General features: G+C 50.0%; 1 protein-coding gene across 2 annotated transcripts in view; it reads right to left on the reverse strand.

The window, feature by feature from the left end:
- GSG1L (GSG1 like) overlaps positions 1-22660 on the reverse strand; it is a 249972-nt gene that overhangs the window by 11438 nt on the left and 215874 nt on the right. For both annotated transcript variants that reach the window (XM_061153996.1, XM_061153995.1), the window contains 2 exons: positions 17216-17383; positions 4316-4386 (listed from right to left, as the gene is read on the reverse strand). In XM_061153996.1, the coding sequence (XP_061009979.1) occupies positions 4316-4386; positions 17216-17383 (239 nt within the window). The remainder of the gene's footprint in view (positions 1-4315; positions 4387-17215; positions 17384-22660) is intronic.

Below are 22660 nucleotides of genomic sequence, written 5' to 3' on the forward strand. Positions count from 1 at the left end.
GGTGATAGGACCTCACGGCGTCTCCATCTCTCCCCACCCTACACGATTCTAGACCATCTCAGCGTCCCCTAGCTCCACTGTCTCTGTCCTCAACCCTCGGTCACTTCAGTCGCTCAGTCGTGTCCGACTCTTTGCGACCCCATGAATCCCAGCACGCCAGGCCTCCCTGTCCATCACCAACTCCCAGAGTTTACTCAAACTCATGCCCATCGAGTCAGTGATGCCATCCAGCCATCTCATCCTCTGTCATCCCCTTCTCCTCCTGCCCCCAATCCCTCCCAGCATCAGGGTCTTTTCCAATGAGTCAACTCTTCACATGAGGTGGCCAAAGTATTGGAGTTTCAGCTTCAGCATCAATCCTTCCAATGAACACCCAGGAATGATCTCCTTTAGGATGGACTGGTTGGATCTCCTTGCAGTCCAAGGGACTCTCAAGAGTCTTCTCCAACACCACAGTTCAAAAGCATCAATTCTTCGGCGCTCAGCTTTCTTCACAGTCCAACTCTCACATCCATACATGACCACTGGAAAATCCACAGCATTGACTAGATGCACCTTTGTTGGCAAAGTAATGTCTCTGCTTTTTAATATGCTGTCTAGGTTGGTCATAACTTTCCTTCCAAGGAGTAAGCATCTTTTAATTTCATGGCTGCAATCACCATCTGCAGTGATTTTGGAGCCCAAAAAAATAAAGTCAGACACTGTTTCCACTGTTTCCCCATCTATTTGCCATGAAGTGATGGGATCAGATGCCATGATCTTAGTTCTCAACCCTACACACCCCTAAAACTTGACACAGAAGCCATACCATCGCATTCCCCTCAAATTCATCCTCTCCGTTTCCATCAGTGGGTGACATCTGACCCTTGATGGCTAACTCAAAACTTCTGAGCATATCCTAGGTTCCTGGCCCATCCCTCACCTCCAATCAAATAAGCTGATATTGTGGGTGCCCCCTTCCCCCAAGTGAAGCATGTTGCTCACCTCCTGTGGAGACTTTCTCCAATCCACCCCAGGAGATTCATGCACCCCACCCCACCCCACTCCAGTAGCCCTCACAAAATGCCCAAGGAGAGTTACTGCCATGGCCGGGGGTATAATGCCGAGTCCCCCAGCAGAGGCTCCACTGATGACCACTTGGAAGGTGACTTTCACCTGCCACCTGTTTCCCCTGCTAAGCCTGCCTGCCCGGCGCCTATTTGCATTTTCTGTGATGCCCCACATTGCTGTTGAACCTTCATCTCGGGATCTGCTCTGGAGGAACACAAACAAGCACTCTGACAACTCTTCCAGCAAAAGGTTTTTGAATTTGCCCACTTTTATCTCTGCCGCCGAAGGTCAGGCCACCATCACTCCTGGGATGATGGCGACAGCGTCTACACTGTTCTCCTGGTCTCTCTCTTCCTCCCCTCCCGTCCTTTTTCCCACAGTGCAGATGGATAGAAGGAGGACAGGTAGGCATGGGTATGGATAAAGATGATGTAGATACAGATAAATAACCTGGGTAAGGGACTTCCCAGGTGGCCCACTAGCTCAGACTCCTCGTTTCCCAATGGAGGGGGACTGGGTTCAATCCCTGGTCAGGGAACTAGACCCCACATGCTGCAACTAACAGCCCTCATGGCACAACTAAGGGTCTGCATGCCCCAACTTGAGATCCCATGTGCCACAAAAAGACATGGTGCAGCCAAATAAAAAAATAAATACTAAAATAATAATAATAATAATAACCTGGGTAAGTCTCTTCCCTGCTCAAAATGCCCCTGGGCTCCCCACTGCAGAGCCAACTCCTTTGCATGGTCCCACCTCCTGGGTCCCCCAGCCCCACCCCCCGGCCTGCCATCCATCCCCACCTCCCCACTGCTCTCCCCACCCCAGCCACGAGGCCTCCAGGGCTGGCTGTCCCTGCCCTGGGGACTTGGCACCTGCCTCCCCTCTGCCCAGAAGGCTCTTTGGCTGACTCCTTCTCACTCCGTAAGTCCCCGTTCCAGCCGCTCCTCAAAGAGATGCCTCTAAAGGGGTCTCCTAGATCCCGCTTTATCATCATGTTCCTTAGCACTTGAGATCGTCTTATTTGTTTCCGAGTTCACGTCTCACTTGACTCTCTCTCCTCTAGACTCCCTGCCTCACAGGCAGGGGCTTTGTCTCATCTGGCTCCTGGTTGCATCTCTAGCGCCAATATGGAGCGCCTGAGCCTCTCAGTATTTTTTAGGGGCACAAAAGATGGAATTCTCCACAGGCTGTTGACCAGGGGAATGCATCTGATGCTTGGGAGGTGAAGTGGGTGCCAGGGCTGGGCTGGGGGTGCAGGGCTTTTGTGGCTCCCCCGAGCCTGGCTGTCCCCACTCTCCATCTGAGGGCTTGCTTTCAGGGCCAGACTCACTCCTTCAGCTCTTTCTTCCATCCTCAGCCCTCAGGGATCTGGCCTTTCCTCCTCCTGTCTCCCCAGCTGCCCCCAAGACAAGCCCCACAATCTTTTTCCACCCAGGGCTTCCTGCCCACTCTGCAGGGCCCCCCTGGGAAGGGGTGATGCCCTTCCAAGCAGGGACTCGGTGGTGCTCTGTGGTGGGGCTCTGGAACATGCCAGGGCTCTCAGCCCATCCCTAGCATGTGCTTCCTGCTCTCCTCTGTTATCAGAGGAGATAACACTTCGCGGCCACCTCTGTGCCCTGGTTCCTGACCTCTTCCTCCAGGAAGCCCCCCATCCTGACACCTGACATGAAATCACAGTACATGTGCCTGCCATGCACCCCAGTTCCTCAGGCAAACAGTCAGCATTCTGATCATCTTCCTGGAATGGTGCCTCCCCCAGGAGCCTCTTCCTTTAGCATGGAGACCAGACCCTCTCCTCCTCCCCAACCAGGTCTCCTCCCAGGCTCCTTCACCCACCTCTGTCTTCTTTCTCCCATCAGAGCCATTCCTCACTCAGTTACTAGGATCACAGGGGGTGGGGTCAGACAGACCTGAGTTTAAATTTCTGCCATCTTGTTCAGGTTCCCCAGAAGCAGACCCCGAGAAGGGAATTAGAGCAAAGGGGAGACACTAGAGAGGCGCAGCAAAACTTGGCAGAGGGGGAGCGTGGCCCAGGGAGGGAAGGTGGCCAACCCCAGGGGGCTGCTAGACATGGTGCTGTGTGTTAGTCACTCAGCCGTGTCTGACTCTCTATAACCCATGGACTGTAGCCGGCCGGGATCCTCTGTCCATGAATTTTCCTAGGCAAGAATACTGGAGCAGGTTGCCATTTCCCCCTTCAGGGGATCTTTCCCAGCCAGGGACAGAACTTGTGTCTCCTTCGCCTCATGCACTGGGTAGGTGGATTCTTTACCACTGAGCCACCTGGAAGCCCACTAGACTGGTAACACTCAGGTAATCCTGCAAATCACACACCTCCAGGCGATCCTACTCAAGGGGCGAGGGAGCCGGGGTATCTATGTGCCAGCCTCCTTGTGCACTGCCTGCCTTCTGTGGGTGGAGGTGGAGCAAGCCCCCAGGCACAGAGATGCAGATACGAGCCGCTGGGAGGCACCGCAGTCTCCTAACAGGTCTGAGACATGTGAGCAGGACCCTGACAGCATCTGCTCTAACAGCCCTGCCACTGACTAGCTAAGCTGTGTGACCTTTGGCAAGTGGCTCCGCCTCTCTGAGCCCTCCTTTCTGCAAAGTGTGGATCGTAATCCCAGCTATCGGGATTGGCAGTCAGCAAGAACAGGAGATCAGGCACAAAAAGTCCTTAGTACAGAGTGGGGTGGGCAGGGAGCACACGGCGGGCAAGCAGCAGGCTCAGATGAGACTCTGCCCTTTTAATCTTGCATCAGCTCCGTTCTTTTCTGTCGGGAGCATGGCCTTCCTCTCTTTTGACCTCTCTTTTGCTTTCTGACATTTGTTTTCTGCACAGGAACCCTAGTTTCTGTCCTGTACAGTGAAGCCTTCTGAGCTTCCGGGAGCATCCACCACTCAAACAGATCTTGGGAGCTGTCACTCCCCCTGATTTGGCTAGTTCCACCCCAGAGCTCCTGTCCCTTCAGGCCCACGGCGAACCCGGCCTGCACGGAGCTGTGGCTCCCCTGCCTGTCTTTAAGGCACCCCATGTCCCTCTTGCTTCCTTAGCATTCCGACCCCATCGCAAGGGCTGTGGCTGCTGCATGCAGAAGACTTGCTCTTCTTGCCCCCAGCCTCAGTTCCGCCCTCTATAGCATGTGTCTAGGGGGGAATGCAGGGGTGCAGGGAGAGCTCTGCCTGGCCCGTCTCCAGGGTCCTCTCTTCTCAGACGGCCTACGAATCCACAGCGCCGGCTCCTGCAGCTGAGGCCACTTACGGGCGGGGTATCTCTCGTGGCGGCAGTCCAAGCGAAAGTCCTCCTCCTCGTGCCCGTCCCCCTTCTCCATCCTGGAAAGAAAAGAAGCCAAAAGCTGGCGTAAGAAAGATCAGGCTGAGCTGGCAGAGACCCAGGACCTGGAAAAGTGTAGCCCCTCCTGCCGGAGAACACGCAGCAAAGCAACTTGGCACCATCGCCCCGTGGGATCCTTCCCGCGGCCCTGTGAGATGGGCATCATTCCTCCAGTTGATTGATGAAGAAACTGAGGTATCGAAAGGTGACGTGACCAATCGGGTGCCATCCAGCTGAAAAACTGGAGGCAGAATAGGGAAGCAAACCTATGCGCTCTCACAAAAAGATGTTCAATCACGCACAAATAGCATATGACAAAAGAAAGTGTGCAGTGTGTCTGAAAAATTACACACTAATCCTTCCCTGGTGGTCCAGGGGTTAAGAATCTGCCTGCCAAGGCAGCGGAGACAGGATGGATTCCTGGTCCAGAAAGATTCCACATGCCGCGGGGCAACCAAGCCCATGCACCACGACTTCTGAGTCGGCGCTCTAGAGCTCACGTTCTGCAATAAGAGAATCCACCGCCACAAGAAGCCATGCACTGCAACTAGAGAGTAGCCCCTGCTTGCCGCAACTAGTGAAAGCCCTTGGGCAGCAACGAAGACCCAGTGCAGTCAAAAATTTAATTAATTAATTATTTAAAAAATTTTAATTACACACTGATATGCACAAAGCACTACTTGGCAGAATGTACACCAAAAGGTTATCAGTGATTAACCCCAGATAATGAGAATAAACGGGATTAAATCTGAGGCCTTTTATTTTTTTAATCTTTCCCCACTCCCTGAAAGCCTTCTTTTTCAATTTACCTCTATTTTCTGATTTGCGGGCAAAAGACTTTGATTAGCTGTGTCACTTTTCTCAACTAAATTAAAACAACTCCCATAGATATTTCTACATAGAAACAAAGCCCTGATCTTCCGACGTCTGCCACAATTCTCCTTCCTGCCAACAGCTGTGAGAATTTCTCCTCTGGCATCCCAAGTTCACTACAGTTCCAGAGGGACTGGCATGGCCAGGGATGGGTGACAAGCTCAGAGCAGAGGCTGATAAGGGTCAGAGTGGAGGCAACTACAGACTCTCCAACATGGTTCCAGACCTAGACCCTCACCCCCACCCCACTGAAGACAGAGTCAGAGAATGGGTAGGTCCATATGCCCACACGGCACTCACCCATGGGTAACCCAAATACATTCCAGAGCTCCACGAGGTCCAGGCTCATGTGCTGTACCTTTGTGTGTGTGTGTGTGCACGCGTGTGTGCATGCATGCGCACGCACGCATGCACTGTGATCAACTCTTTGCAACCCCTTGGACTGTCGCCCGCCAGGCTCCTCTGTCCATGGGATTTTTCAGGCAGGAATACTGGAGTAGCTTGCCATTTCCTTCTCCAGGGGGCCTTTCTGACTCAGGGGTCAAACCCACATCTCCTAGGTCTCCAACCCACATCTAGATCTCCTGCATTGCAGGCAGATTCTTTACTGCTGAGCAGTACCTTTAGACAAATATAGCCTAGTCCCCTGAAGCAGAAACAATTCCAACCACGACTGCATGTCCTAGAGCACACTGCAGGTACCTCCATGCCCTTATCTGTGGCCCTGCATCTTGACATCATCCTTCTGTTCTTTACTTTGCTTTTAGTTACCTTGGAGCTTATGTTTCAGGAGAGAACCACTGTGCCCAGCAGGCACCCCACTTTCTGGACACCCAAATCTTGCTGCTAAGAAGCCCAGAGTTCAATAGTCAATATCTGAGAACACCCGCCCGTTAGCAAGCACCTGTTGTGCTGGGGACCACAGGGACAACTCAAAGAGGTCCCAGCCCTTGAGATGCTCCCATCTGCCGTATACATGAACCAATGATCACAACTTCACGTGCTAAGTTTTAAGGGAGAAGGATGTTAACGAAGGTTGAGTAGGTTGACTGTCTAGTTCAGCAGCTGACAAACTTCTTCTGAAGGGTCTAGATGGTAAATATATGAGCTTTCAGAGGCCAGATGATTTCCATCACAACTACTCAAACGCCCTTGCAGGTGGAAGCCGCCGCAGATGATATGTAAATGAAGGGCCATTTTGTTCGGCAGATAATTACAGGCTTCCCTCGTGGCTCAGACAGTAAAGAATCTGTTGCAATGCGGGAGACCTGGGTTCGATCCCTGGGTCGGGAAGATACCCTAGACAAGGGAATGGCAATTCACTCCAATAATCTTGCCTGGGAAATCCCAAGGAGAGAGGAGGCTGGCAGGCTACAATCCATGGGATTGCAAAGAATCGGACATGACTGAGCGCCGACATTTTCACGTTCTTATGTACTAGCTTCTTGGAGCTATAACCTCTGGTCTAGCCAGTGTTTCTCCACATGGAGGTCCCCTGACATCACCAGGGGAGTTTTCAATTGCCCGGTGATTGCAATGTGCAGCCAGGGTTGAGATCCACTTGCGTGGGGACCAGCAGAGGCTTCATGGGAGGAAGTGATGCTGGGGCTGCATCCTGGAAGACAAAGGACATGCTGGCCTCTCAGAGAGGCAGCTGGGATCCAGCCCGGGTCTGCCTGATTTCTGCCGTGCTGAGAGGCTATTCTGGAAAGAGCTAGTTCCTTGCACAAACGCGGCCCTCTCCACCAGGTTTGCCAATGAAAATAACAGGTCTGCAGGGTCCTGGCAGCCGTCTTAGAGCTGATGTTTAAGGAGAGAACCACTGTGCCTGGCATGGTACCCCACTTCCTGGACACCCAAATCTTGCTGCTAAGAGGCCCAGAGCTCAATAGTTAACATATGAGAATACTTGCCTGTTAGAAAGCTCCTGCTGGGCTGGGGCCCACAAGGACAACTCGAAGACGTCTTAACCAAACCATCTGATAAAGGCTGGGCTTTTCCCCCTCTTAATTTTCAATCTACCTTGGACTAAATTTTTAATAAAATACAATAAAAATGAATTTCTGGGGATTGAAATGAACACACACACACACACAAAAGGCAAGCTTGGGTGTACCAGCAATGTCAATTACAGCAAGAGCTCTGACCCTTCGCCCCCTCACCCCATGCTTCCTGGCAGGAAACCCCTGAGGACAAGAGATGCTCTGGGTACGACTGAGACCTTGGGCCCTGCAGGAAGGCAGGGTTGTGGTTGAGTCCAGCTCTGCTATGAATGGGCAACTCACCGGAAGCTCTGAATCTCTGTGTTCTGGAATTTTCTACAAGGCCATTGGCAGAACAGTGGTGATGGGAATGACCACAAGGACAGACACCACGGCCCCACTGGTTGCTGTGAGGATGGGCGCCCAGGATCCGGCATAGAGGGAGGGTCAGATCAGAGTAGCCCTACTGACTTTCAATCTGTTTCATCATTGGTCCCCCCGCAAACACTTTAAACTCAGAAAAAGGATGGAGTTAATCTTCTTCTCCACTTGGAGTGTTGGGGTCCAGCACAACGATGGCAAAAAGTATCCCAAGGGACGTTAGAAAGGAGGGAAGCCGGGGGCAGTAGGGAGGCAAGGAATTGAGGAGAAGAACAATGCAGGAGACACAGGTTCAATTTTTCCCTGGGTTGGGAAGATCCCCTGGAGGAGGGCATGGCTACCCACTCCAGTATTCCTGCCTGGAGAATCCCATGGACAGAGGAGCCTGGGGGGGGGGGGGGGCGTCGATGGGGTCCCAAAAGACTTGGACACAACTTAGCGACTAAGCGTGAGTACGAGCAAGCTGTGGCTACAAGCAGCCCACGGGGTTCATCCAGGAAGGCTGAGCTTTGCGTTAAAAGAAAAGGAATTACTCAGATGTCCCTAGATGACTATCTTCTTTAATTTGAAGTACAACTTCCTCCAGGAAACAGTACATGCTTTCTGAAGATAGGTTTTGTTTTGTTTTGTGTTTTGATGGTAATGTGAGAGGTGACCCATGAATCTAAATAAGCACTTTGAAGGGTCAGCAGGGGGCACAGGGGGTGAAGCAGTGCTCAGAAGGGGCAGCGGGCTGGTGGCAGGGCAGGGATTTGAACTCAGGTCTATCGGTCTCTGGAGCTCAAGCATGCTTCCGTTGTGCCCTGCAGATTCCTGGCTGGCAGAAGCTCCACCAGATCCACCCTGGGTACACCGGCACTGTGACGTCCCATGGAACGTGGGGCCGGGCACTCCTGGGCCCTCCCAGGACTGCCAGCAGGTGTGTAAAAGGATGGTGAGGGGTGTGCCTACCCTGTTACATGGTCACTGATCGATGACCCACAGGATCTGCAATCTGGGCATTTGCTCTTTGGAGAGAAGGAGGCAGGCGAGTGATGGAGCAGGGCGGCTTCAAGGATCTGAGAGTCTGAACCCACGTCTTGTCCTGCAGGGAGACTCCCGGAACCTGCACATCTTATTCCAGGGACAAGTGTGGCCACAGCAGCTGAGACCCTGGCAAGGGGTCCACCAGGTCTTACCTCTGCTGTGGCAAGCGTCCCAAGCCTCCCAGCACAGAGTTCCCAGCCTGCCCTCCACCCACCATGCCTGCTCCGTGTCCTCCTCAAAGCCAGCCGCTTTCTCACTGCCCCAGGCTGGCTTGGTTCCCAAATCTCCAGTCACTTCCTGGTATAAGGTGGCAGTCTATGCGCTGTGCTTCTCAAATCATCTGATAAAGAGGTAGGTTTTACACCCCCCACCTTTAATTTTCAACCTACCTTGGACCGAATTTTTAATAAAATACAATAAAAATGAATTGTTGGAGAATGAAATGAAAACACACACACAAAAAAAGCAAGCTTGGGTGTACCAGCGATGTCAACTCACTGTGAAAGTTTCCAAACACGTGTCTCAGTTTCTCTCGTTTTATCATGGATGTGTTTGCAAATGCACCCTGGTCTGGGGACCATACTTTGAGCAGCACAGAGGTGCAGACCTCTTCTTTATCCACGGGCCTCTTCTGACCCATAACCGGGGCTGCATCCGCTCTGTCCTCCAGCCCAACGTTCCCCAAATGTGCCAATAACCACAGATCACTTGAGGAGCTTTTTAAAATGCAGATTCTGGTTCCATAGGTCTGGAGTGGGGCCTGAGAGTCTGAACTCTAACAGGTTCTCAGGTGGGGATGATTCTGTTGGTCCCCAGATCTCATCTAAGGAACCAGGCATTAGACCATGGGCTCTGGGCACTTGTGAGCCTCCTGGAAGCATCAGTTCAAACACCTTCTGTGTCCTAGGTTGTTGTCTGGGTGCAGGTCTCTGTGCCCTCCCCAGAGTCCCAGCTACAAATGAGAATCACCAAAAGAACTGGCAGTAGTGATGGTCGGGTAGGAGTGCGCCTGGAGTCTCCCCACCTCTCATTTTTCTCCATTGGGCTGATACTTGGAGAAAAGGTGAAGGTCAGGAAGCAGCTGTCCTGCAAGATTGTTTCCATCTCAAGGACCACTCTGTGCCTTTTATTTTCCTTTCACGAAGGGCTGGTTATCAAGTGAATCTTGGGAGAGTCCAGAAATTCCCACAGCGCCATCTCCAATTTCTGGGGATCTCGCCCCTCTTGAGACTAAACAGTGGCATCAAAGGACCCCAATAAAGACAAATAAGGTGTAAGGCATTACTGAGAAGTAATATTCAAGCAGCGAGAGTGGAAAAAGACGGGGAAGAGGGAGCTGTGATTGGACACGTCTCAGAGGTTAAACGGCTAAGAAACAGTCACAGGGGAGAAAGAACACAATGATTTTTAAACGATGCACTGATGATGGAATGAAGGATGAAATTAAAAGAAAATCTGGCAAATAAATGACCACGCGTAGGAGATTAATATCCTATAACATCCCATTAGAAGTGCCATTCTAAGACAGGGAAATAAATGGATTTTTTAGAAAGAGCCTCTCTCTGGTTTTTTCTTTTTCTCTTGCCATTTTGTAAGCAAGCTCACGATACAGAACATCCGGAAAATACAGGGAAGATAAATATCCACAGTGCCAGCACCGTCCCCTGATCTTTGTGTGCGGTTGACAGTTTTACCTCCCGTATCTCTGAAATTGGGTTTTAAAAAGAGACCTCAAGACATTAGCACCTTGAGATTATTTTCAGAACTGCATGGGCTACAAATTATTACTCAGAAAAACGATCACTAGCATTAATGGAACTCCCACCCACCCCCCAATCCCAGCCCCGCCTTCAAGAGCTTCAGGGGCCCCCGACAACATGGAAACCTCTAGACCTGACTTATCTCTGAAGTCCCTTCCTCAGTCCAGCCTTGGGGACAATGAGAAAGACCAGGCAAGCAGTCACAGAGGTGGGCCCACCTGAGCAGGGTGCCATTCAGCACGGCGGCAGCAATGGGGGGAAAGGATGGACAAGCAAATCCAGTGGCAGCTCCCAGAGGGCGAAGGTCACCTTGGCCAACAGACTGGCTAGTAACCTGCCCCAGAGGCTTCTGCCCTTCTGCTCTCTGTCACCCTCTCCATCCAACCCATATTCGGGAATTTAAAAAGGAGTGGACTTGCATCCCAGCCCTGTGGGGCTTGCACACTTGGCCAGTGCTGGAAGAGAATGGATGGGGGATTCCATCCAGTTCAGAATGGATGCTTAAGGGACTTCCCTGGCAGTCCAGTGGTTAGGACTCTGTACTTCCAGTGCAGGGGATGCGGGTTCTATCCCTGGTCAGGAAACTAAAATACCACTTCTAGTGTGGCCAAAAGATAAAAAAAAAAAAAAAGGTGGATACTTGAAGTAAGATCTGTAGGCCCAGAATTGACAAGACAAAGAAGGGGGGCACCCCAGGTGAAGAGGACAGCTGTCCTGAGGCTACAACAGAAGCAGAAGAACAACCTGTCTGGGAAACTTCCAGGGGAGGGGAGGCTTGAGCAGGGAGGGGTGGGGGCCAGTCCATGGTGAGGCTTGTAAGTTACCACAAGGAGCTGGGCCTTTGTCCTGGGGCTGTTGGGGGGCAGGCACTGGGGTGTTTCAGCAGACAGATTAGGGTTTGGGCATCCTGATTGCATCAGCAGAGAGAAGAGACTTTGGTTGCTGGGGGAAGAAAGATGCCAAGGGCAAAGCACCCTCCAGTAGGTGAGAGCTGCCGCCCTGGATGAGGATGACGGGAGTGGAGACGGAGAGAAGTGACCCACCCACAGGGGAAAGCACTGGATTTGGGGTGTCCTGATATGAAGGGCAAGATGTATAGACGTCTGCTTACTCAGGGAAGACAGAGAGAAGGAAAGGAGAGGGACGTGAAACAGGACCCAATTTGGGGGGAGACCATCCTAAATGGGTTCTGGCCATGTTTATCATTTTTTGGCAATGCCACGAGGTATGTGGGATCTTAGTTCCCTGACCAGGGATTGAACCCGCGTGCCCTGCATTGGGAATGCGGCGTCTTAACCACTGGACCACCAGGGAAGTCCCACCATGTTGATTTTTGATGCCTGTGGGAATCCAGAGTGGAAACACCAAAGAGGCAGCTGGATGTGGGGCCAGGGGTCTGCAGGGGCCCAAGAACACAAAAGTCCTGGTGCGTGCATGACCGCAAAGGCCAATGTCAAAAGAGGGCCTAGAACTGATCTTGGGAGCATCACCATTCAACAGAACAGGGAGGAGGGGTTGGGAGAGTGCACCCAGCACCTGGAAGAGTGGCTGGTAGGAGCTTGGAGAGAGTGGACAGGAGGAAGGGGGTATGCCCATTCTCGGGGCAGCTGGAAGCTCTTTCTGCAGAGATGAGGGTGGGGAGCAGCTTGCAATGGGTCAAGCTATGAGTGGGAGGTGAGGAGGTGGAGACCAGCCCTTCAAAAAGTTTCCCTGCATACAGGAGCCAGAGCAGAGCCAGCGAGGAATGGGGTCTTTGTGGCCCTTTCTGCACTGGTCCCAGGGATGGGTAAAGAAGGGGTGGCCCTCTGCTGCGAAAAATGATTTATGTCCACCTGCTTCCCCAGGTAGGAACAGGGAGCCCCATGAGGCCTAGCACCCAGGACGGAGGTTTGGGGAGGGTCCCCATGCCACCTTCTCACCCCAGTAACATCTAATCTGCCCCTGGGCCAGCACCCCACCCCAAACACTGCAGGAGGGTGAGAGATGAGCCACCCAGGCTGGACTCCCACCAGTTCCCCACTCTCAAATCACACCAAACTGCTTAGATTTTCCTAAATAGCCTTGTTTGGCGCCTGTCTGGCCTTTGTTCACTGCTGCCTCTGCCTGGGAGCATGTCCCCCCACCTCCCACCCGCCTGGCCAGGAGTACTGGCCCTGCCTTTAAACACTTGGCTTGGGACTTCCCTGGTGATCCAGCGGTTGGGACTTCGTGCTTCCAATGCAGGTGGCTTGGGTTCAGCCCCTGGTCAGGAAACTAAGATCCCACAGGTAGGCTAAATAATAAGTAATAAAAATAAATAGAAACTTGGTTCGGGACCTCACCTGTGAAGGCTTTTCTATCCTCTGCCTCCCCCAGGGTGGTGCCAAGCTCCCCACCTGGAGTCACCTCCAGGAGACCCCATCGCAGCACCCAGGGTGTTTTGCTGCACTCCGTAGACCAGAGCCAGGTGGCTGGGCAGGTGACGGAAGAGGCTGGAGGTCTCCGAGGTGAAGTGATTCACCTGGGGACACTCAGCTAATAAATTGCAGGGTTTATTCCAGCCTGGGTTTATTTCCTCGCGTCTTCCACAGGGTTGAGTGAGAGTGTACAGGCAAGGCCCTCGAACGGGGCGGGGCGGGGAGGGGGAACTGCACCACCATAATTAACAATATAATTATTACGGGGAGTTAATAACTTGTTGAGCCCGTGTGGTTCCAGGTGTCAGCCACGGAGCGAGAGCCAAGAAAGAGCCGTGCGCCTGCCATTTGCGCATGTGTGGGAGGAGGCCAGTAAACAAAGCGAATGAACTTGTAAGTTCAGAGACCGGGATGGGCACCATGTGCCTCGGAGCAAGGGGCAAGGGGCAAGGGGATGACTGGGAGATCTGATCCTGGGGCAGGGCAGCGTGGGGACAGCAGGGAGAAGCTGCCTTCCCTGAAGCCCCAGGCTTTTGCTTGCTCCCACCCATCCACTCTTGAGTCCCTTGGACTGCAAGGAAATCCAACCAGTCCATGCTCAAGGAAATCAGTCCTGAATATTCATCGGAAAAACTGATGCTGAAACTGAAGCTCCAATATTTTGGCCACCTGATGTGAAACACTGACGCATTTGAAAAAACCCTGATGCTGGGAAAGATTGAAGGCGGGAGGAGAAGGGGACAACAGAGGATGAGATGGTTGGATGGCATCACCGACTCAATGGACATGAGTGTGAGTAAGCTCCGGGAGCTGGTGCTGGACAGGGAAGCCTGGCGTGCTGCAGTCCATGGGGTCGCAGAGTCAGACGTGACTGAGCGACTGAACTGGACTGACTGAGCTGAACCCACCCCCTGCAGCTTCCCCAAGGAAGGCGGGATGTTTGCTCAGTTGAATTCCCCCTGGAGTCCAATCCAACAGGGTCTCATTTCCTTCCCGTGTTGTTTAACCAGATCTGAACATCAAGCATTCAGGAAAGCCCCTATCTGCAAATATTTAACTTTTCACCCTGCAGCTTCCGCCCCTCCCCTGGGAGGCCCCATTAAGCCGCCCTCCTTGGGGCCGACAGGCAGGGTGAGGCTGGGAGGGTTTAATCCCAGATCTTTCTCAGAGTTGGCATAGGCTGCTCAGAGTCAGGACGTGCAGGTTCAGCCTCCCTGACAAGCCCAACACACGGGACGCACTGGCCCCTACACACACGTGTGCACACACACCCATACCTTTCTTCCACACACCACTACATTGCGAAACTCTGAAAAACAGTTTAGAATCTGCCCAATCACACCTCTGCTCCTGCAAAGAAAAATCCAACAGGACAAGGGTGGGGTGTGATGGTGGTGGGGCAGCAGTCCAGGCCTTCCTGCCCCAGCAACCCCCACAGGGGCCCATCTTGTCCTCAGTCAGGGGCTCCTCTCCTGATGGTAGGAATGGCAGGGGCAGGGGGCGTCATCTGAGAAAACCTGCACCCTCTCCCAGACATGTCCGACCCCATACCCCTCTTCTGTATTCACAGCCCGCCTGACACCGCACCCACCCAATTGCTGTGGTTATTAACATGATTATTAGATGCCCAGTGTCTACTGCACTGTCTTGGGCCCTGTCCTAAGCTCGTCATTACCGAGTTTTATACTTTGTATCAGTAGCAGAAGGGACAGGAAGCCACAGATGAAATGCCCTCCTAAGCCACACACTGCGCTAGCCACCTTTCCTGGGCCATCCAGTTTGAAGCTTCCCGAGATGCTGAGAGCTCTGGGCTCTCTCCTACCGTGGGTGAGAAGAAACCAGCCCAGAGAGACTCAGTTACTTGCCCCACGTCACACAGCAGTCAGGCAACAGAACTGGAAAATTCAGGTCAGGGGACTCCCAAACCCCTGTTCTTCCCATAGCCACCCCTTGGGGCCCAGGGATTAAGAAACATGGGCAGGTGGGGTCAAGGATCTCTTCTCTCATGTTCCTGGCTTTGGTCTCAAGGACTCTGGCCCCTGCAGGAGTTTAGCCCTGCAGCTGGGCCCCTTGCAGATCTGAGCAGACATCTGTCTGTGGGCTCTGAGCTCTTTGTAGGGAAGGCACCGAAAAAAAAAAAAAGTGAACAGCCCAGCTAAGCTGAAATGTTCTCCTTGGAGAGGAAGGGAAATAAAATTTGATGAACCTCTGCATAATGTTCAAGTTATGAACGTGTAAAGTGATATTCCACACATATGCTGGGAAGCATTTATCTTCTCCCACGTCGTTGGGGCCTGAGCGATGAGGGACCAGCAAACGGCAGCTTCTTGTTGATGAGGTGCATAGAGGTCCTGTCTTCCGCCTCAACAAAACGAGGACGTCTACGGATGCCCCGGGCTCTCCCACAGCCGGGGTGACACAGAGGCAGTGATAATGGGGCCACTTTCAACACCAGGCTGCTCACTGGCCGCTGTAAACATTTCCTGAGTGTCTACTATGAGTCCCGCGCTCCACCAGTCATCGCCACCTTCCTGGTGGACGCGCTCTGTCCACAGCCATGGGTGAGGCGGGCCTGTGTGCCAAGCTGTCCTGAGTTCCCTGGGCACAACCGATTGGCCTGGACCTGGACACATGACCTGAGACTTTGATATAGGAACAAGATGCTGTATCTGCCCGATGATGGTGGGGCTTGGGCTGAACGCCTACAGGCTGGCAGGCTGAGGTCTCCAAAGAGAAGTCAGTCAATTACATACACACCCATCAAACTAACCCCCAGATGTTAAATGAGCACCTATGAGGTACCTGGTCCAGTACTTGGTGCTCAGAACATAGTGGGAAAGAAGATAGCAGAACCCTCCAGACCTCATGGTCTACAAACTATTAAACCAATGTGTATGTGTGAGTCGCTCAGTCGTGTCTGACTCTTTACAACCCCATGAACTACAGCCCTGCCAGGCTCCACTCTCCATGGAATTCTCCAGGCAAGAATACTGGAGTGGGTTGCCATTCCCTTCTCCAGGGGATCTTCCCAATAAACAAATAGAATAATATCAGGTTATGTAGGTGCTATGAAAAAACAGCAATGGGATAAAGAAGGGACTAGGAGGGTGTATGGGTGTGTGTGTGTGAGTTTAGACTAAGTGATTAAGGAAGGCCACTCTGAGCAGGTAACATCTGAGCTGAGACCTTAGTGAGCCAGCCAGTGAGGATTCCAGGCAGGGACATGGCAGGTGCAAAGGCCCTGAGGTGGGGATGAACTTGCAGTGTTCAGAGACAAGAAAGGAGGCTCAGGTGGCAAAGGAGAGATGAAGGGGTCTGTAGCGGTCAGAGCATGGTCCCTGTGGGGCCCCCACCATGAGACTTCTTGGCTTGAAACGCTTCCATGTGCCCCATGGAGAATCCGACTCCTCAGTGCTGCCCAGCTTCACAGTCTCCTTCCCTCTTTTCCTCCTCAGACTCTGTCATCAGTCCTGAGACATGTTCTGTTCCCTGCCACTTAAAGGCATTAGTGCATGTCCAATCAGCACCCCCAAAGCAGACTATGATTAAAGATTTGGGTACAGGTAGTTTATTAAAAGGATGGTCCAAGGAAATATAACAACTTGCCTGTCCTTCAACTCATCCATCAACCATCCATCCAGCATCCATCATTGATCCAGCATCCATCCATCCAGCATCCATTCATCCATCGTCCATCCAACCATCCAGCATCCATCATTGATCTAGCATCCATCCATCCAGCATCCATTTATCCATCGTCCATCCAACCATCCAGCATCCATCATTGATCCAGCATCCATCCATACATACATCTATATATCCACCCAACCATCTATCCATCCATATATACACACATACATCTGTATATCCTTCCATCATCCATCCACCCAATCATCCATCCAGCCATACATCCACCCACCATTCACTGTCACCTCCTCTGTTCCCAGCTGGTCTGTAAGGACTCAGGTGATCAGATGTGGTCCCTGACTTTGAGGCGGCCTCCTCTGTCTGTCATCACCAATCTCATGCTGAGTCCTTTTTTCACTTGGTGCTATGACAGAGTCCAAGAAGGACACCTTAGTTCAGCATCTCTGTGACCCTACCTTGGTTCCAAAAATCATGGAGCCAAAGAGCAAACACTCAAACTTGATTCCCTTCTTAATTTCTCAGGCTCTGATCACATCAAACAAAGTCAACCTCATGCCCCATAAAATATTAAATACCCCAGAAATTTCAACATAGTGGAGTCCAAACTCTGCCTCACCCGGCCTGCCCCTTCTACTCCATGACCCCCCAGAACACTTCAGTCCAACCATTCTAGTTTTTCAACTGGAGTCCTGTGGCCACTGAGGTTGGGTCTTGGGCTTCCGATTCCCGGTGTTGGCCAGAGGTGACCCCATGTGCACTGACCTCTCCCGGAAGTACTTGATGGCCTCAGGGTCTATGAAGGTCGGCTCCTCCCGGTAGCCCTGCTCAAAGACTTTGCGCTTGTGCCGGAACTCAATGACCGTCTTGGTGTAGGAGTTGAGCGTGGTGACAGAGGCTGCCATGCAGCAGGTAAAGGAGCCCCACGCCAGGCTGCCAAGAGACGAGGAGAGAGATGCCACAGTCAGGGTGGGCAGGGGACAGAGAACCACACCCACCAGACATCCAGACCTGAATCAGGGCTGCCGCAGAGAGAAGCAAGCCTTGGTCCCCACTCCCGGTCTGGCTTGGGAGGCAGCACTGTCTGGATATTGTGATACAGACACGACGGAGTTCAGTACTGGGAGGCAAGAGTCATTCCATCCACAGGTTGGCATCAGGGAAACTGACCGGAACACAACCATGCTTGCACTAGGTCTTGGAGGATGAGTGAGAGTTTGCCAGGGGACCAGCATTCCAGGAAGACCAAAAAGCGTGTGCTAAGACATAGAGACAAGAGGCAACAGGAAGCATTCCACAAAGTGTAGGGTGCCAGAGTGAGGGGTATCAGGAAGTTAATTGGAGTTGATGACGGGGAAGTGGATGGAAGCCAGTTTCCTGGTACCTGGTTACTCATGAGAGTTAAATTACCCTTGTTCACAAGTGACCTTGGCCAAGGTGCTTCACCTGTCTACCCCAGAGTACCACGTCACAGGGTTGTCACAAGGATTCAAGGAGAGGATCCATTTAAAGTGTCTTAGAACAGGGTCTGGAAATAGTAGGCTCTCAAGAAAGGTTTGCCTCATCACTGTCATCACTATTATCAACATCCTGACTACCCATTCTAGCTGTCTTGGTTTCCAAGTTCTTTCTCTGTTAGATTAAGGCTCTCGGCTCACACTTCCTTCTGTGCACAGCTGGGGATTCTTGGCTGCGTTCATCGGATGTGGATGTCGAGCCAACCAGAGCCGGAGAACCTGTCCTATCCACATCTGGAAAGAAAGGAAGCGGGCTGTGGAGCCAGGAGAGTCAGCTGGCGAGGGTGCTGGTCTTCTCTGCCCGCCTGCCCATTCTAGACATTCCTGCCCGATTCCTCTGATCAAGACCATGCAGTAACACGCAGAACAAGGAGGGGGGTACCCTCCTCGCTCCAGGTACGCCTGGTGTGGCTCACAGTCCCTAGTTCCCAGTCTCTTCCCTAATAACTGATTTCCCCCACATCAGTTTTATCATTCCCAAGCCTGCACTGTCTCAGGGCCCCCAGCCTCCCCTTTCGCCTGCCACCCACTGGGTGTCTTCACATGACCACCCTGCCTTCCTCAAGGTCAGCGCAGTCCACCTCCCACACCCACTGCTCTTCTCCTTGTCAGCCCTGGAGTGCCCAGAAGGAAAACAAGGGGGACCCTGAGGATTCAGCCTTTTTTCTCAGGGACCACCCCCCCCATCATCATATACCCCTTATCACCAAATTGTTTAGTTAACAGTGGTCCCCAACCTTTTTGGCACCAGGGACCAGTTTTGTGGAAGACAATTTCTCCACCAACTGGAGGTGGGGGGATGATTTGCAGATGATTCAAAAATATTATTACATTTTATACACTTATACACATTATGTATACATATTATACAGTTTATTTGTATTATTACATCAGCTCTACCTCAGATCATCAAGCATTAGATCCTGGAGGTTGGGGACCCCTGCTTTAGTAGATTGCCCTATTCTTTTATCAGGAACTAATTTAGATCTTCCAGAAACTCTGAGCATCTATAATAGGCAGCTTTGGAGTATCCATCTGGCCCCTTTAAGAACTGCCCTGTCCATCAAAGGACCCAGTAGGTGACCCCACCCTACTGTTCATAGATGATTGGAGGAGAGCTGAACATCTGGCCAACGCTGGTCCAATCAGATACTCTCTCTTCTGAGCAATGAATCTGAAAGTTCCAGCTTAATCTGGGATGTCTGTTTGAACTAGAGTGATGGACACCCATGCTTGAGGATGGAAAATGAAGAAGCAGCCTATTTCTGGAATTCCATGAGTATATGTCTGTTGGTTTGGCCTGACCAGCACCCATTCTGTAAAGGGACCATGACTCCCCTTCTCCTTGGTGATGCAATTTGTGTGGGGCTGGCTTCACCCCCACCCTTCAGGGGTGCCTGCATGACCCAGGCCTGGCCAATGAGTGTCATTTCCCTCTAGCCACAGTAATTCAGGGACAAGCCTGGACACTCAAGTCAGCCTATTGAGACTCAACCCCAGGACTTTTGCTTATGCTATTGGAAAACAGGGTTCATCTTTTTTCCTGGGGTACCATGCTGGTGAGATTTGAGTCAGGAGCTGCTGGAGCCCATAAGGCGCCACCCCGCAGGCTGAGGATGAAGCAGACTCAGAAGGAAGCAGAGCCACAAAAAGGAGCTAGATCTTCGAAGCCATTATTCCTGGACTTGCAATTATATTGTGGGAGCCCAAATTCCTTTTTTGGAATTTTTTTTCCCCCTCAAGCCAGTTTGAATTGGGTTTCTGTCATTGGCAACAAAAGTTCTTATACAATTACTTTCTATAAATTCCCTTCTTTTGCATAAGTTCCTTTTGAAGTGATTTTCTAGTCTTTATAACCAAGGATCTTAACTGAACAGGTCTAACTCTCAACTGTGAGGACCTGACCAAGGTGGAGCATTGAATTCTATTAATATCACATGTTGTCATTTAGTCACTAAGTCATGTCCGACTCTTTTGCGACCCCATGGACTGTAGCCTGCCCAATTCCTCTGTCTATGGAATTTCACAGGCAAGAATACTGGATTGGGTAGCCATTTCCTTCTTCAGGGAATCTTCCCGATCCAGGGATCAAATCTGAGCCTCCTGCATTGGCAGGCGATTCTTTACCACTGAGCCATCAGTGAAGCCCTGTTCTATCACATAATGCCTATTTAATCTCACCACAGTCCTCAAAACACCCTGTACTTCTCTTGTGTCTTTTTATCTATTATTTTTTATTCCTTGCTTTTTAATTAAATGTTTTATTTTGAGATCATTATAAATTCACATGCAATTGTAAGAAATAATTCAGAGAGAGCCCTGTGTACTCTTCCCAGTTTCCCCCAACGGCGAAAGTAAAAAGGTAAAAGTGTTGGTTGCTCAGTCATGTCCAACTCTTTGCAACTCCATGGCCTGTAGCCCGCCAGGTTCCTCTGACCATGGGATTCTCCAGGCAAGAGTACTGGAGTGGGTTGTCATTTCCTCCTCCAGGGGAATCTTCCCAACCCAGGGATCAAACCTGCATCTCCTGCATTGCAGGCAGATTCTTTACCATCTGAGTCACCCATGGTAATACCTTAAAAGTATAGTATCAGGCAGGATACTGACATCGATACAATCAAGATACAAAAAGCTTTCATCCATTACCACAGTGATCCCTCCTGTTGCCATTTTTACAGTCACACCCACATGCTTCCCAACCTCCAGCAGCCACTCATCAAGAATGTTATATTCATGGAATCATACAATATGTATGTTTGGGATTGCCTTTTTTTTGCTCAGCATAATTCTCTGGAGATTCATCCAAGTTGTGTGTATCAAGCGTTTGTTCCTTTATATTGCTGAACAGAATTCCTAGAGCAATGTATGAGTTGTTCCACACCCTCACCAGCTTTTAGTGTTGTCACTATTTATTAATGTTAGCTATTCTGAGAGACATATAGAAATATCTCACTGGGGCTTTCATTTGCATTTCCCTAATGGCTAATGGTGTTGAACATCTTTTCATTTGCTTATTTGCCATCTGTGTGTCCTCTTTGGTAAAATGGCTGTTCACTTTTTTTTTTTTTTTGCCCACTTTCTAATTGGATTGTTTGCTGTTGTTATTTACTATTGAGTTTTGAGTGTTTTTCTATATCCTAGAGACTGGTTCTTTGTCAAATATGTGGTTTCCAAAAGTTTCTTTCAGTCTGTAGCTTATCCTCTCAACCTCTTAACAAGATTTTTCACAGAGGAAACGTGTTTAATTTTGATGAACTCCATTTTATCAAGTTTTCCTTTGATGCTTTTGATGTCAAGTCTAAAAACTCTTTGCCAGGTCTAAATCCCAAAGATTTTTCTCATGTTTTTTCTAAAAATTTTATAGTTTTACATTTTATATTGAGGGCCATGATCTATTTTGAGTTACTTTTTATATAAGGTAAGGAGTTTAGATAAAGGCTGATTTATTAATTTTTTTTTTCTTTTGCCTGTGACTATCAAATAGGTCCAGTATCATTTGTTGAAAAAGTTATTCCCTGTTCCACTGACTGGATTGACACCTTTGTCAAAAATCAGTGGGCCATATTTGTGTGGGTCTGTTTCTGGGTTCCTTATTTTGTTCCATTGATCTGCATGCCTATCCTTCCACCAATACTACACAGTCTGGGTTACTGTAGCTAAATAGTAAGTCTTGAAATTGGGTAGACTGATTCCTCCCACTTTATTCTTCTCTCTCAAAATTGTTTTAGCCCTCCTAGTTCTTTTGCCTTTCCTAACAAGTTTTAGAATAATCTTGTCTAAACCTACATGAAATATTGCTGAGATTTTAATGGGAATTACATTAAACCTCTATACCAACTTGAGAATCAACATCTTTACCACGAACCTGGTATATCTCTCCATTTATTTAAATCTTCTTTGGTTTCTTTCATTAGCATTTTGTGGGTTTTGACATGCAAATCCTATAGATGTTTTATGTCTCTTTCACTTTTTGAAGTGTACATGATATTGCATTTTTTACTTTTGTTGTCCAACTGATTTTGCTGGCTTATAGAAATATAATTTTTTTCTATTTTTATATTGTATCCTGACACCAAACTGAACTCATTTATTAGGTCTAGGCATTTTGGGGAGGCACAGACTTCTTAGATTTTTCTACATAGACAATCATGTCATCTGCAAATAGGTGTAGTTTATTTCTTCCTTTTCACTCTCTATGCCTTTTATTTACTTTTCATGACTTACTACACTAGCAAGAACTTCTAGCACTATGCTGAGCAACAGTGGTGTTTACAGTCTTAGGGAGAAAGCATTCAATCTTTCAACATTAAGTATAATGTTAGCTGTAGGTGTTTGTAGATGCTCTTTATCAAGTTGAAGTAGTTTCTCTCTATTCCTAGCTTTCTGCAAGTTTTTTAAAATCATGAATGGATGTTGAATTTTGTCAAAAAATTTTCTGCATTGATTGATATGATCATGTCGTTTTCCCTTTATGCCCCTTAATCTTCTCCCATTAATAATATAATTGCCTTAAATATTTCCTCTGAGTAATTTAGAACCACATCAGGCCATGTTATAATTTTTGCTTCAATCATCATGCATGACAGAAAACTCAAGAGGAAAAGTAAAAATGTTCTTTTATTCCTAATGTTCCAAGATTTCTTCTTAAATTTTTTTTCTCTATTTAGAGAACTTTTTTTGACCATTCTTTCAG

The sequence above is a fragment of the Dama dama genome, chromosome 10, assembly GCF_033118175.1.
Source record: "Dama dama isolate Ldn47 chromosome 10, ASM3311817v1, whole genome shotgun sequence".
Classification (NCBI taxonomy): Eukaryota; Metazoa; Chordata; class Mammalia; order Artiodactyla; family Cervidae; genus Dama; species Dama dama.